Source organism: Cyanistes caeruleus, chromosome 4 (genome assembly GCF_971803275.1).
Source record: "Cyanistes caeruleus chromosome 4, bCyaCae1.hap1.1, whole genome shotgun sequence".
NCBI classification, from domain to species: domain Eukaryota; kingdom Metazoa; phylum Chordata; class Aves; order Passeriformes; family Paridae; genus Cyanistes; species Cyanistes caeruleus.
The window spans coordinates 82,699,587-82,711,763 of record NC_141704.1 but is presented as its reverse complement, the minus strand read 5'-3'; the positions used below and the strand labels follow the sequence as shown (position 1 = coordinate 82,711,763).

Here is a 12,177-nt window from a genome sequence, read left to right as displayed (position 1 = left end):
ATACCACAAGCTATTGTGGCTGCTGTCACTTTCCCTGAATGACAAGCTAACAGCTCTCAGCTCCCACACTCGATGTGAGATGCAGCCATTTCATTCAAGATAGATAAAAAGAGGAAGCAGGAGGTCCTACCTGCAGCAATTCCCATCTTCCCGTCCACAGACACAGACACGGCCGTGCTCACTGTCACCACTTTTGGCAGGCCACCCCCCTCTGTCAAGACACAAAGACAGCAGGTTTGGTTAGCTTACCCCCAGAGAGGAATCAAATGCAGCAGGAGCAGCTTGCCCACACATTTTCCCATCCAGGACAGTGTGTACATATGCCTCAACTCTGAAACATCCCAGAATTTCTGCATCTTTCCAGACAGCCTAATGGGCTGTGAGTAGATTTCATTTTTCTCTTCTCTATAGCTCATGATAAAAGTGGCATCCTCAGCATAAAGGAAGTGTCTAAGGCTGGATGGGGGGTGGGTTGAGCAACCTTGTCTCGTGGAAGACATCCCTGCCCACAGCAAGGGATGTGGGAATAAGTGACCTTTAAGGTCCCTTTATTATTTGTTGTTGTGGGATTTTGGGTTTTTTTTAGGGCTGTGTTTCTTTGGGATACTTTTTTATGAGGAGTTTTCTTTATCTTAGTTTTGTTTTAGGCAAGATTTTTTAAGTTTTTTTTTTTTTGTTTTGTGTTTAGTCATATATAATTAAAAGATTTGGTAATTTTTTTTTGACTTTTTGTTTAAATTTAGCTTACTATAGCTTGGTTTAAGTTGGTTTTAATAGCTCAAAATGGTTTCAAAATATGCAGTTCTTTTATTTTTTATATTTATTTTTATATTTCTTTTTACTCAACTGTAGACACGTAAATTATTTTTCTTAGTGACTTAATGACTTATTACTTGTGTGTTGTATTGTGATATTTTGTATCTAATTACTTATTATTATATAAAAACTTCTAGAAGACGAAGATGAAGAAGAAAGAAGGAAAAGAGACAACACTTTAATTTTTTTATTTTGTTTTTTGTTTTTTAAATCAGTTTTTACTCTAAACTTTAACTTTTTCACTCAGTGACTTAAGAAAACTTTCTAATTTCTAATTTTCTAGGTTTTTAATTTAACTTTAACAGTTGTTTCCATGGTGTTATATGAAATTCAGTGTTTTCTTGGATGTCAGAGCCAGGTATCAGAGACAAGGGCACAAACTCTGTGCCTAAGACTCCAACACTTTTCAGCCCAAAACGTTCCATGATTCTGTGATAAAATGTAAAGGATTTTCCTCCTCGATTTTGGGCATGTAGAGCTTCTCTTCAGCCAGAGAGTTCTGCTCAGTGCACCATCTAAACTCTGTGGACAGAGGAGAAGCAGGACAGGTAATTCTGACAACACCTGCATAGCAAAGGCCAGGCTTATGTTTGATTCTCACCCAAGCCAGGCCAGTGTTACAAACTGCAGGCACAGCACTTCCAGCTGCTCCCAGAGTGCACTCCATCTCACAAACAAACTCTTCTGGGACTTTGCTGCCCAAACTCCCAGGGTCTCCCAATTATCCTTGAGCTGCTGCTGTAAGCATCCTGTAGGTCCTGTGCCACATCTGCCAGCCCTGTGCAGATCTCTGAGCTCCCACAGGGCACTTAAAATCACATGGCTGGGTAGGCTCAAGCAACTGAACCCCAGCTCTTTGTCAGTGCAGTTGTTTCAGCCTTGCCCATGCGGCAGATGTATTTTTTTTAAAGTGATTAGATTATCTTCAGCTGGGGCACCTCTTTGGGAAGTGGCAGGACTGGACAGAAGGGCAGTCTGACCTATGAAGTGTGCACCTGGTTCCCTCCTCACATTCTCTATGGAAATCTCTTGCTTAGACAGATGGGTCAGGGATTCTTTCCTTCCCCACACCTCCAGCGTTTGTTACTGCTCTCCACGTCTGCCTTCATCATTCTATGTGTGTCCAGAGCACAGCTCAGTGCCTACCACAGTTTAGCCTGCAGGCTCTCACTATTTTGGTTTTGGGTTTTGATCAAAGGCAGATTAACCTGCTCAAGTGTGTCAAAAGCAATAAAAGCCTTGTGAAACAAATACTCAGCTCACACACCTCGAGCATGATCCTGCCTTTATGGTGAAACTCAAATGTCTTGTTCGAGAATGGGATAAAGAGGCAAAATACACTTAGGATCTCTAGGAAAAAAAAAGCCCCACCCAACACATGAAAAATCTGGGTTGCAAGAACAGTACTACTTGACATGCAGAGGCTTCCCTGCTGTCCTTTTATTTCTGAGACTTCTGGACACTGGAAGGAGGTGCTGTGCATAAATGATTCTGATGAATTGCAGTTATTTCCTGCTGGTTTCCTCCCCAGCAGAGAGCTCTTGGGGGTTTTCTTTCTTAGATGATTAGAAGTCCATCTGCCATGAAAAACCTCCTGTCACAGCAGGGGACTCGTGGAAGACATGAAAAGGAGACTTCAGTATCTGATAGAATTTAATAAGAAACTGGGTGGCCTATTTTGGCTAAAATGTGGGGCAGCTCTGCTTCATCAGATGTCAAGGAAGGGCCTGGACTCTGCTTTGCAGTGAACCACTGTGTTTCCTGACCCTTTCCAGGCATATTGTGTGATCCCATGGATCAGAGTCTCTCTGAGCCCAGCTGCTCATCCCTAAAGATTAATAATCTCCCTTACAGTTTAGGGTATGAGGTCTTCAGGGCCAAGTGCTACCTCTTACAAGGTGCCTGCAGGGTTTCCAGGTGAGTGGGGTTCTGGACTTGACCAGAGCTTCTGACCCACAGCTGTGTAAAACAAAGAGCAGTGCCAGCTACTTGTGTTCTGTCTTTATCCAAAACTAGCTGTGACTTCTAAGAAAGCCAGGGCAAGCCACAGCCCCGGTGTTTAGGCAGCAGTGACTGCTGTGGCCTGGGGAATGGCTGCCCTAGGAGGTCCCACAGGGACCTGTCACTGCCTGGTTTTCCAACTCATGATCTATTCCGAAGAGCCATGGCTTGCAGGGGAGTGAAAGGTTCCTCTTGCCATCTCTCCCCCTCTCTCCACACTTGCCTTTTAAGTGAGACGTAAGGGTGTTGGGGAGAGAGAGGCTTTTGTAGGTTTTGAGTATTTTCTCCTTCCATTCCTTTTCCTTCACATCCTGGTTCATCTCTTTCCTCCCAGGCTGGTTTTCTTCTCTTCGCTGCTTGCTTTCCCACCCACCAGACTCCCACCACTGTGCCACAAAAAGCTTTAACAGCTCCAGTGCTGAGCTCTGTGACAGAGATGGAGAGCTAGGGGCCACGGAGGAGCACAGAGGGGATTTCTGCCTTCTGTGGAGGAGTCTCACACGAATATTTTGTTTTGCTTGTTTGTTTTTAGGCTCTTCTGCTCTCTTCCAGCCTTTGAGAGGGTCCTGGCTGGCCCTGCATACTCACAGGAAACAACAACCCGAGCTAGAGATACTGAAAAGCCACTCCTTGCTTTCCTCTGGCATTTGAACTTTGCTGAGCAAGAGATGCCGTGTTCTAGTACTAGGATTAGAAGGATGCAGGCCACCAATGCTGTGGAAAAGTCTTCCCCTCCACCCTTTTCCATAACAAACCCATCCTTTCCTGCCATGGAAAGTGGTGATGGAAAAAATGACACCCTCTGGACTTAGACTTCCTGACTGTTTGCTGGTCCCTCACCGGTGCCAGCTGTCAGTGCCGTGCAGCAGGGCTGATGTTGCTCCCTCCCACGTGTGTCGGACACGTGTCTCATTCCCTCTGCCATACCTCTCCTGTTCCCTTCTCATGTTCCGTGTGCATTCCAGCCCCACCCTGTGTTCCCCCAGCTCCTGCCTCCCCAAACCTTTCCATCTACCCAAGCTCTGCATTTCCACTTCCATTTCCATCCTTCTCCTCCTCTGTAGCCCCGCGTTACTCGCTCCTGCCTGCCTTCCCCGCAGCTCCATCTTCCAGCTGTCATCAGCATCCCGGCCGTGAGCTCTCTGCCCTCGCTGCTGCGAAGGAACCTTGCCAAGAGGGCAGGTGCCAGCACTTCCCACCAGGCGGGATAAAGGAGTCGGGATGGGCGCCGTGTGGGATGCAAAGTGTGAAAAGCCTTTCTTCTCTTTCCCCCTGCCTGCTCTGTGTTCAGGCTGGGGTTACCTGAATCATCTTCCGAGACAATGCTGTAGATGAAGCTGCCGGGGGGATGCTCGGCCGCCCTGCGGTACCACAGAGGGAAGTGGTCCATGGTGAAGATGCTTTCCTTGTCCTTCTGTGTCAGGAATTTCCTGCCGGGAGAAAACACCTTGATCAGGGCGCGGAGGAGGTGATAGGAGGAACCCGGCACCTATAACCCTGGGTTTTCCAGGGCCGAGGGCAGGCGGTGTGGCCGCTGTCCCCCGCTGTCCCCCTCTGTCCCCCCGGGGCAGGGCCGGGCCCTCGCTCGCTCCTCAGGGGCGGCCGCGCCCCCGCGCCGCCCGCGCCCGCCGCCAGGTGCCGCTGTTGGCCCGGGCCAGGCCCGCGGCGGCGGCCCCGGGCGGGCTGCGGGCTCTGAGGGCCGGGAGGGAACCGGGGAGCGCTGAGGGGACACCGGGGAGCGCTGAGGGGACACCGGGGAGCGCTGAGGGGACACCGGGGAGCACTGAGGGGACACCGGGGAGCGCTGAGGGGACACCGGGGCTGCACTGAGGGGACACCGGGGCTGCACTGAGGGGACACCGGGGAGCACTGAGGGGACACCGGGGAGCGCTGAGGGGACACCGGGGAGCGCTGAGGGGACACCGGGGGGCACTGAGGGGACACGGGACAGCACTGAGGGGACACCGGGGAGCACTGAGGGGACACCGGGGAGCGCTGAGGGGACACCGGGGAGCGCTGAGGGGACACCGGGGCTGCACTGAGAGGAACCAGGGCAGCACTGAGGGGACACCGGGCTGCACGGAGGGGACACCGGGGAGCACTGAGGGGACACCGGGGAGCGCTGAGGGGACACCGGGGCTGCACTGAGAGGAACCAGGGCAGCACTGAGGGGACACCGGGGCTGCACGGAGGGGACACCGGGAATGACACCCCGCGAGCAGCAGGGGCAGCAGGCTGGCTTGTGGCCATTTAGTTACTGCAGGGGATGGGGAGCAGGTGAGGAAAGGGGATTAGGAAGGCTCCTACGAATACAAGCGGCTTGCCCCAAACGAAATCTGGGTACAGATTGAAAGATGGGAAATTTAGGTAGGATACTGGGAAGAAATCTTTTGCTGTGAGGATGGTGAGAAGCTGGAATAGGTTGATGAGGGAGGTTGCTGATGCCCCAGCCCTGGCAGTGTTCAAGGCCAGGTTGGATAAGCAACTTAGTCTAGTGGGAGGTGTCCCTCCCCACGGCAGAGTGGGTCGGGAATAGATGATATTTAAGGTCCATTCCAATCCCTTAACATTCCTAGATTCCTAGAGAGGCAGGAACTGAAGTGCTTGAGCAAAGAGGTGCTTCTGAAGGCATGAAGATGTGTCCCAGGAGCATGGCACAACATTTCCATGTCAGTGCAGTGGGTGCTCAGGACAGACCTCACGAAAATCAGGTCATTTGCTTCCCTGGAGGTTCATACAGCTTGCCTGGGAAATCCCTTTGTTTTCTGGCTCTTGTTTTGCTGTATGTTTTGACCTAATGCTAGTTCCTCATTTATGATTCCTTCCTTTCAGGGGATTGCAGAATATCTCCTGTGGGATATGTGGGGGTCTGTCTCTGCAGAGTGGTGACTGTGACTGTTTAAAGCATTGAACGCTGTTCCTGATGAGCAGTGGGGAATCAGGAATTGTCACATTAGCCTCCTGCAGCACACAGCGTTTCTCCCTTGTTGCCAGAAACTGACTACTCTGAATTGTTCAGCCTGCCTCAAATACATGAAGAGTGTCACCTTTCAGGCACAGCAGAGCTTGAGTGTAGGATTCGTGTTTGGGGAACTTGGGGACAGTGAAACAGCTGCCAAGAAGCTAATGACCACCACCCACATGGTCCCTTTCTGTTCCATCTGCTGGTGTGCCTCTGTGACCTGTCCTTTCCTACAGCAGCATGCAGCAGCCTGCGTATCCAAAATGCAACAGAATGCAAACTACCCTTTCCACGTCAAAGCCCTTCAGTGCACACACACTTCTGCCTTGAGGGAGAGGACAAGAGAGTGGATGGGATGTGACAGATGTCAGTCACATCGCTTAATGCCTCACTGCAAGGCACTGTGGTGCTGCTGCCATGTGGGCAGGGTGAGAGGCAGAACAGCATAAATCTGGAAGAGGAATTGAGACAGAAAGATCAAACACAGCCAAGCTGGAATGTTGCTGGGGCACTGGAGTGCAGAGCCTTTGCGCTGCAAAATGGTCCTGGGGATATGTAGGGACTGTGGACATTTTCTGTGTCAGCTGACTGAAGTCAGGGAATGGTTGAAAGGGTTTCATTCAAATGAATGCACTTTGGGACTGTATTTTAAGAAAAACTCAAAAGAGGAAGGACAGGAAGAAAAAGGCCCCCTACCCTCATTCTGTGAATCAGCATTAATGCCATCAAGGTGTTGCTTCTTTCCATTCTGTCCCCCCAGAAGCATTTCTAAGGCTGGTGGTGATTTCATGCTGCCCCTTCAGAGACACTGACAAAAACTCCTTGATGCAGTTTAGGGACTTACTTGTTGGAAATCTTCTCAGAGCCCACATACAGGGCACTCCTCATGAGTCCAGCCCGAGTGCCCAGAAACGCCATCTCAATGCCTGCCTCGGTGTCCCTGTGCAACAGAAACACACAGGCAGAAGCAAACAGTTCTCACAAGAACAGCCACGATCCCTGCCCCAGGCTGAGGGCCTTTCAAACTTGAAGCCACATCTGGAGACCTGGTCCCAGGTTCATTTGCAATAGAACCCATTACAACAGGAGTGATAACAGCTTCTCCCTGCTAAAGGCAACAGGTTACTGGCTGACAACTGGCGGGTTTAAGACTCGTGCTCAGACTTAAACCTTTGAAGTGTGCTTATTTCAGTCTCTTTTAAGTAGGCCATAAGCTCCTCTGCCCCTGCTAGCCCTGCTCCAGGCTACTCTCACAAGGCTGAAGTGCAGGAGAGGAACTGCGGAAGGAGAATGGCAGGATCAGAGATACAGAGAATGGCCAGGGTAGCAGAATGTGACCAAAAGAGTTGGTGTAGCTATATAAAGCTGTGCTGATCATTGGGGGTCCTAGCAGGATTGTCACTGGCTCAGTGTCTGTTAGCACAGGGACACAGGGAGCTGAAACGGGGACAGGAGTCCAGTGGCCATGTGTATCTGTAAGTGACACGTTGTCTGCTGAAAGAAGATCTGTGTGACGTGATACAAGACACCACCAGCAGCAGGTGCCTCACTGGAAATAACAAAATACAAAGTTGTTTACTGAAGCCAGCCTGTCCACTCTCTTCCTGAGGTTCAATCTGGAGGTACCACCAAGAGAGACAAGACCAAACTCCCTTTTCTCCACCAGAAAAACCCTCACCAAACTAAAGACTCTCCCGAGGAGGCCCAGCTTACTGGAGTTCACTCCTGAGAGACACTTTTCAATCTATTTCTAAAGCAATGATGCTATTTATATCAGTGTTTTGAGCTATTGCTACAGTTTCTTGTATGCTGTGCAGAAGTTTGTGACTATTTCAGGCACTGCATAAGCCCATAGCACCTGGAGATGCATCTTCAGTGGTGCTCTATCCACATTTATGTCTCCTACACTTACAAGGACATGTTGAGGGCTAATGTTGTCCAGTAGGCCTCCATGGGGGCAGTGACCACTGCATCGAACAGCACTTCCTGGACCAATTCCTCATCACCTACGGAGAAAAAAAAGATAAACAAAAATCAGGAGAGAAAGACGTGTTTTTCCCTAGAAAACATCTTTCCTTTTAGAGAGTCTCTTGGTAAGGTGCCTGTCCAGGACAGGGGATCAATGTGACACAAAAAAGAGGCCTCCCATTACAAGGCAGAGAAGAGGTCCTAACACCCTGGGTGGTGGAAAACACAAGAGTGGATGTTAAAGCCAGGATCACAAATCACAGAATCAGTGAGGTTGGGGAAGACCACTGAGATCTCAAAGTCCAACCTATGACCCAACACCATGGCACTCAGTGCCACCTCCAGTCTTTCCTCACACACTTCCAGGGACAGTGACTCCAGCAGCTCCCTGGGCAGCTGTTCTGAGTATTAATCACCCTTTGCTGTGAAGAATTTCTTCCTAATGTCCAAAATCATCAGAGCAGTTCCCCTACAAACTCTGTGGAAGGGTGGTGCCCACACAAGTGTGGGCAAGTGAGAGGCTTTCAAATGAAGTTATTCATTAGACTGTCACTTAATTATTTTATTGAACAGGCTGTCCACAGCTTTTGCCTCAAATCCCTGCCTTGACCTTTCTTCTGGGTATCCTGTAGAGAGGATTCCAGCAAACACCTTCCACTTAAGTAGCTTCCTTCAAAACCACTAGAGACTTTTTTATGGCCTCTCCTCTGTCCCTTTGCTCACTGGCTTCTCTGTTAGCCCTCCTTCCTTCCTGTGAGCCACAAAACATTTTCCTGTCCTGGTTTTCACCAGATGCTCAAGCCAGTCCAGGCTACCAGTCTAATCCACTTTGGACTGGAGCTAAGAAGTGATTAGGGAAGTTCAAGGTATCATCATGTGCTAAATGACGTGCCCCAGAACCCCATTTCTGTGACCTGCTTTGTTTCTGTATTGCCCTGCTTGCACTAATCTCTGAGAACATGTTGCAGAAATGTCCCTTTCAGTGCTGTTCTAGATGGACCCACCCTTTCAGTGTTTCTTGTGCTGAAACTTTCTGGGTTGATGTTCTAGGTGTCCCTTAATGTTTTAGCTCAAGTTCTCCCAAATTTCTTTGTCACAGATCTCAGGATCCTTCTCTCCATAGCTGCTGTTATTCAAGCCTCAAAATCAGAGCCCACCATGAGATCTTTCCCTCTTCAGGACCCCATGTCTAAGATTCACATGTTCAAATCATATTTATTTTTCCTCCACAGCACTTCCAAGCCTGCATATTTCTCCAAGTCAGCTCTCCTGAAACTTTCCTCCTCCCTGGCCTCTTCAACTCATACATCTCTTTCCAGCCTACTCCAAGGATAGCAGGGATGAGGTCTGCTCACATTGTGCAAGAGAGGAAGGATTACTGGATTTTTACAAGATTCCCATCCTTGCACCTAAGGTTTGTGCCTCTCAGGTACAGCATTACATGCAAAAGCTTGTACTTGGCTCAACTAAGGGGGCTGAAGGACATCCTAAAACCAAATTACTGTTAGGAATTCCCATGCATAGCTGCTCATCTCTGCCCCCTGACAGGGACCACTCTCCAGTGGTGCTGTATCAGCTGCAGGAAAATGGGACCTGGTGCAAGGGATGAGCAGCAGGGGGAGCAGGAAAGATAATAATCCTGTAATCATTTTTTTCTGGATCAGTTACCTGCTGTGTTTGGAAAACAAAATTAATAATCCTTGTTCTGAAAGAACCCATCTCTCCAGAGGGCACTGTGAGCCCTTGGAGGATGATGCCTGGTGTCCCAGGGAAACAGAGTTGTCTCAGCACTTTTTCTGGCTTCTCCTGCCTTTGCCCCCTCTAGGCCAGCCAGTCAGTCTGTCTTAAACCTGGTGTGCAGCCCCTGCCAAGCTCTTTTTTCTTTTATTATTGAAGCCTTCCACTTTCCAGTATTTCCTATGCTGAGACCTCCAATAAAGTTGAATTGTATGTCAGCTTTGAAATGGGAAAAAATCTTCTGACAGAGACAAGGAGGTGGATCCTCAGCTCATTTCTACTTGTGAATTAACCTGGGCTTGAGTTCAGTCTCCACTTGTGAATTAATCTGGGCTTGAGTTCAGTCCTGCCTGTGTCAGCAAGTGCCACAGGGGCTCAGTCTGACACCAATCAGTTTGTCACAGTCCCCTCTCCCTTGTGATGGGTACAGGAAAACCCCAGCAGGGCACTTGCAGTGCCTGGGACTCACATTCCAGGTCAGGCTCCTCTCCAGTGAGGAAACGGATCACAGCCTCCAGCTGGCTGAGCTTGCGGTGGTCGGGATCGATGTCGGTGATGCAGTAAATCCTGGTGGGAAGGGGAGAAGAAATCCAAAAAGGCAAAGAGAAACCACAGTCAAACAAATGCTCCTGCATGATAATAACTGCAAAAAGAAAGCCAGCAAGAAACCCTGCTCTGCAAAGTCTTTACCATTGCTGCGTGTTGTGCCCACTCTACATTGAACAGTGTGGCTGAAAGTCAAACCCAAACACCAATTAACCTGACTGCTGTGCTCAGGAGGGTTTGCTGTGCTCTCCAGCATAAGCTCACAATGCAACAGAGCTGTTCCAAATCTGCCAGCAGTTTCCTGGGTGATGCTGTGCAAGATGTGCTCGTGTGCCTGTGCAGGCAATAACAGTGTGATGGAGAGACCTGAAAAGCAGAGGGTCATGGGCAATGTGAGACCAGACCAAGAGCAGAAAAAATAAAAGACAGAGGAACAAAATGTGAGGTGAGGAATGGCCTTGCAGCGTAATATGGTGACAACAAAAGCTGTCCCACGGGGACACATCTGCAGGAGCCTCAGGACACAGTTTGGGGAGAAGTGGAAGAATGTATTAGAAATGCTCTGTGCTATAAAGGAAACCAGCCTTGTAATCCTGCTCCCAGTTTTGACCGCTCCATTGTCAGGACAAGGGAGAGGAAGGGGTTATAAGAGAGAATTAAAACTCATAAAGGGGCTGAAAGGAGTGATTTATGAGAAAAGTCTAAGAGAAATGAATATGTAAAGTGTGGTAAGCTGACACCTGAAGTCAGGAGTAGAAGGAGAAGTCGCTGTTTGTGTCTCAAATGTGCTGCTTGTGAAACTTGACAGTGTAATGAGAGGTGAGAAGGGGTGCAGGGCTGCTTGAATATAGTTATTTTGGCTTTGGTACAGCCTGGGTTCATGTGACTGAGTGGGACTGAATGTTGGGTTCATGAAAACCCCAAACCTCACAGCAATAAATGGAAAGTGCCGTGCTTCACCCTGTTTCAGATCCAAACCAAGCAAAACCATAAGTTCTGCTCGCTATTGAAACAGGGGTCATAAATCACCTCCGTGTTCACTAGAAGTTAGATCTAGGCTCAGTTCAGATGGATGCCAACCAAAAATAAACTAGGATTTAAAAAAGCACTTCAATCTCTCACCGAGCTTGCAACAAAATTCCCTAACAGGTCTGACATAGTGTAGGTTTTGTAAGACAATTCTGAGCAGCACGAGGAGGAACAAAGTAAGTCTGAGTTCAGATGACTGAGGATAAATCTCAGCTGTTTCTTAGGAGAGGAATGTGCCAGGTCTTGGTGGGATCTCCCAAAGGAGGAGGTGAAGCTCAATTGCCTGGAGACACTCAGGTCTTTGCAGGTACAGCCCCTGAACAGCATTGCTTTTTCCCTGGGCCACAGAGGGTGCTGAACTCAAACCAGATTGCTGGGAACTTTGCCCAAATACCATGACAAAGTCCTGTGTCACTGACAGGATTTCCTCCACTTACCATTCATTTGCTAAAGACAGGTCTGGCTGGAGCAGGTCGTGCAAACCTGAAAGCAGAGAGCACATGGGGTATTCAGTGAGGAAGCAGACAGACACATACAGGCTCTGAAGGAGAAGTGGTGACATTCAGAGTAGCTCCCTTGTCCCTTCCAGAGCAACCCACCTTCTTCCACTGAAGTGTTCCCCAGCAGAATGTACTCCCCGTGCCCCCTGGACAGCACAACACCCAGGCTGCAGGCAAGAAGGAAAACAGAGGGCTTGTCAGCAAGGAAAGGGGTCATTCCCTGCACTTACAACCCTTAAAGACATTAACTCCCTCCACAGCTATTAAAGAAAAGAACATCATCAGAAGAGGATTAAGTGAGATCTGACTTCAGCACAGGGAGCTAAACAACCTGTCTGTAGAGCTACATGTCTCTGTTAGAGACATTGCTGGGGACAATTTTTTTGGCCAACATTGTAGGTTCAGGTCAATGATAACAGCTCTCAAATCTCTACCAGTTTCAAACCATTTCAGCTGGGGAAATAAAACCAACACCCCTCCCCTCTCCCCCCACACAATTTGCTTCATTTGTTATTTGTTGCTTTATAATTTTCAGTGTACAACAAACAATGTTGGGGTTTTTTAAAAGCCATACACCAAAACTGTATACTGTATTCAGTGGAAATGAAAATTTAAGCT

At 48.8% G+C, this 12,177-nt stretch overlaps 1 protein-coding gene across 1 annotated transcript in view; it reads right to left on the bottom strand.

Annotated features, from left to right (window-relative positions):
- CACNA2D4 (calcium voltage-gated channel auxiliary subunit alpha2delta 4) overlaps positions 1–12,177 on the bottom strand; it is a 121,716-nt gene that overhangs the window by 64,871 nt on the left and 44,668 nt on the right. The window contains exons 20-26 of the mRNA XM_023925803.2: positions 11,659–11,726; positions 11,497–11,542; positions 9,954–10,051; positions 7,692–7,785; positions 6,624–6,719; positions 4,120–4,247; positions 131–211 (exon numbers count right to left, since the gene is read on the bottom strand). Of these exons, the coding sequence (XP_023781571.2) occupies positions 131–211; positions 4,120–4,247; positions 6,624–6,719; positions 7,692–7,785; positions 9,954–10,051; positions 11,497–11,542; positions 11,659–11,726 (611 nt within the window). The remainder of the gene's footprint in view (positions 1–130; positions 212–4,119; positions 4,248–6,623; positions 6,720–7,691; positions 7,786–9,953; positions 10,052–11,496; positions 11,543–11,658; positions 11,727–12,177) is intronic.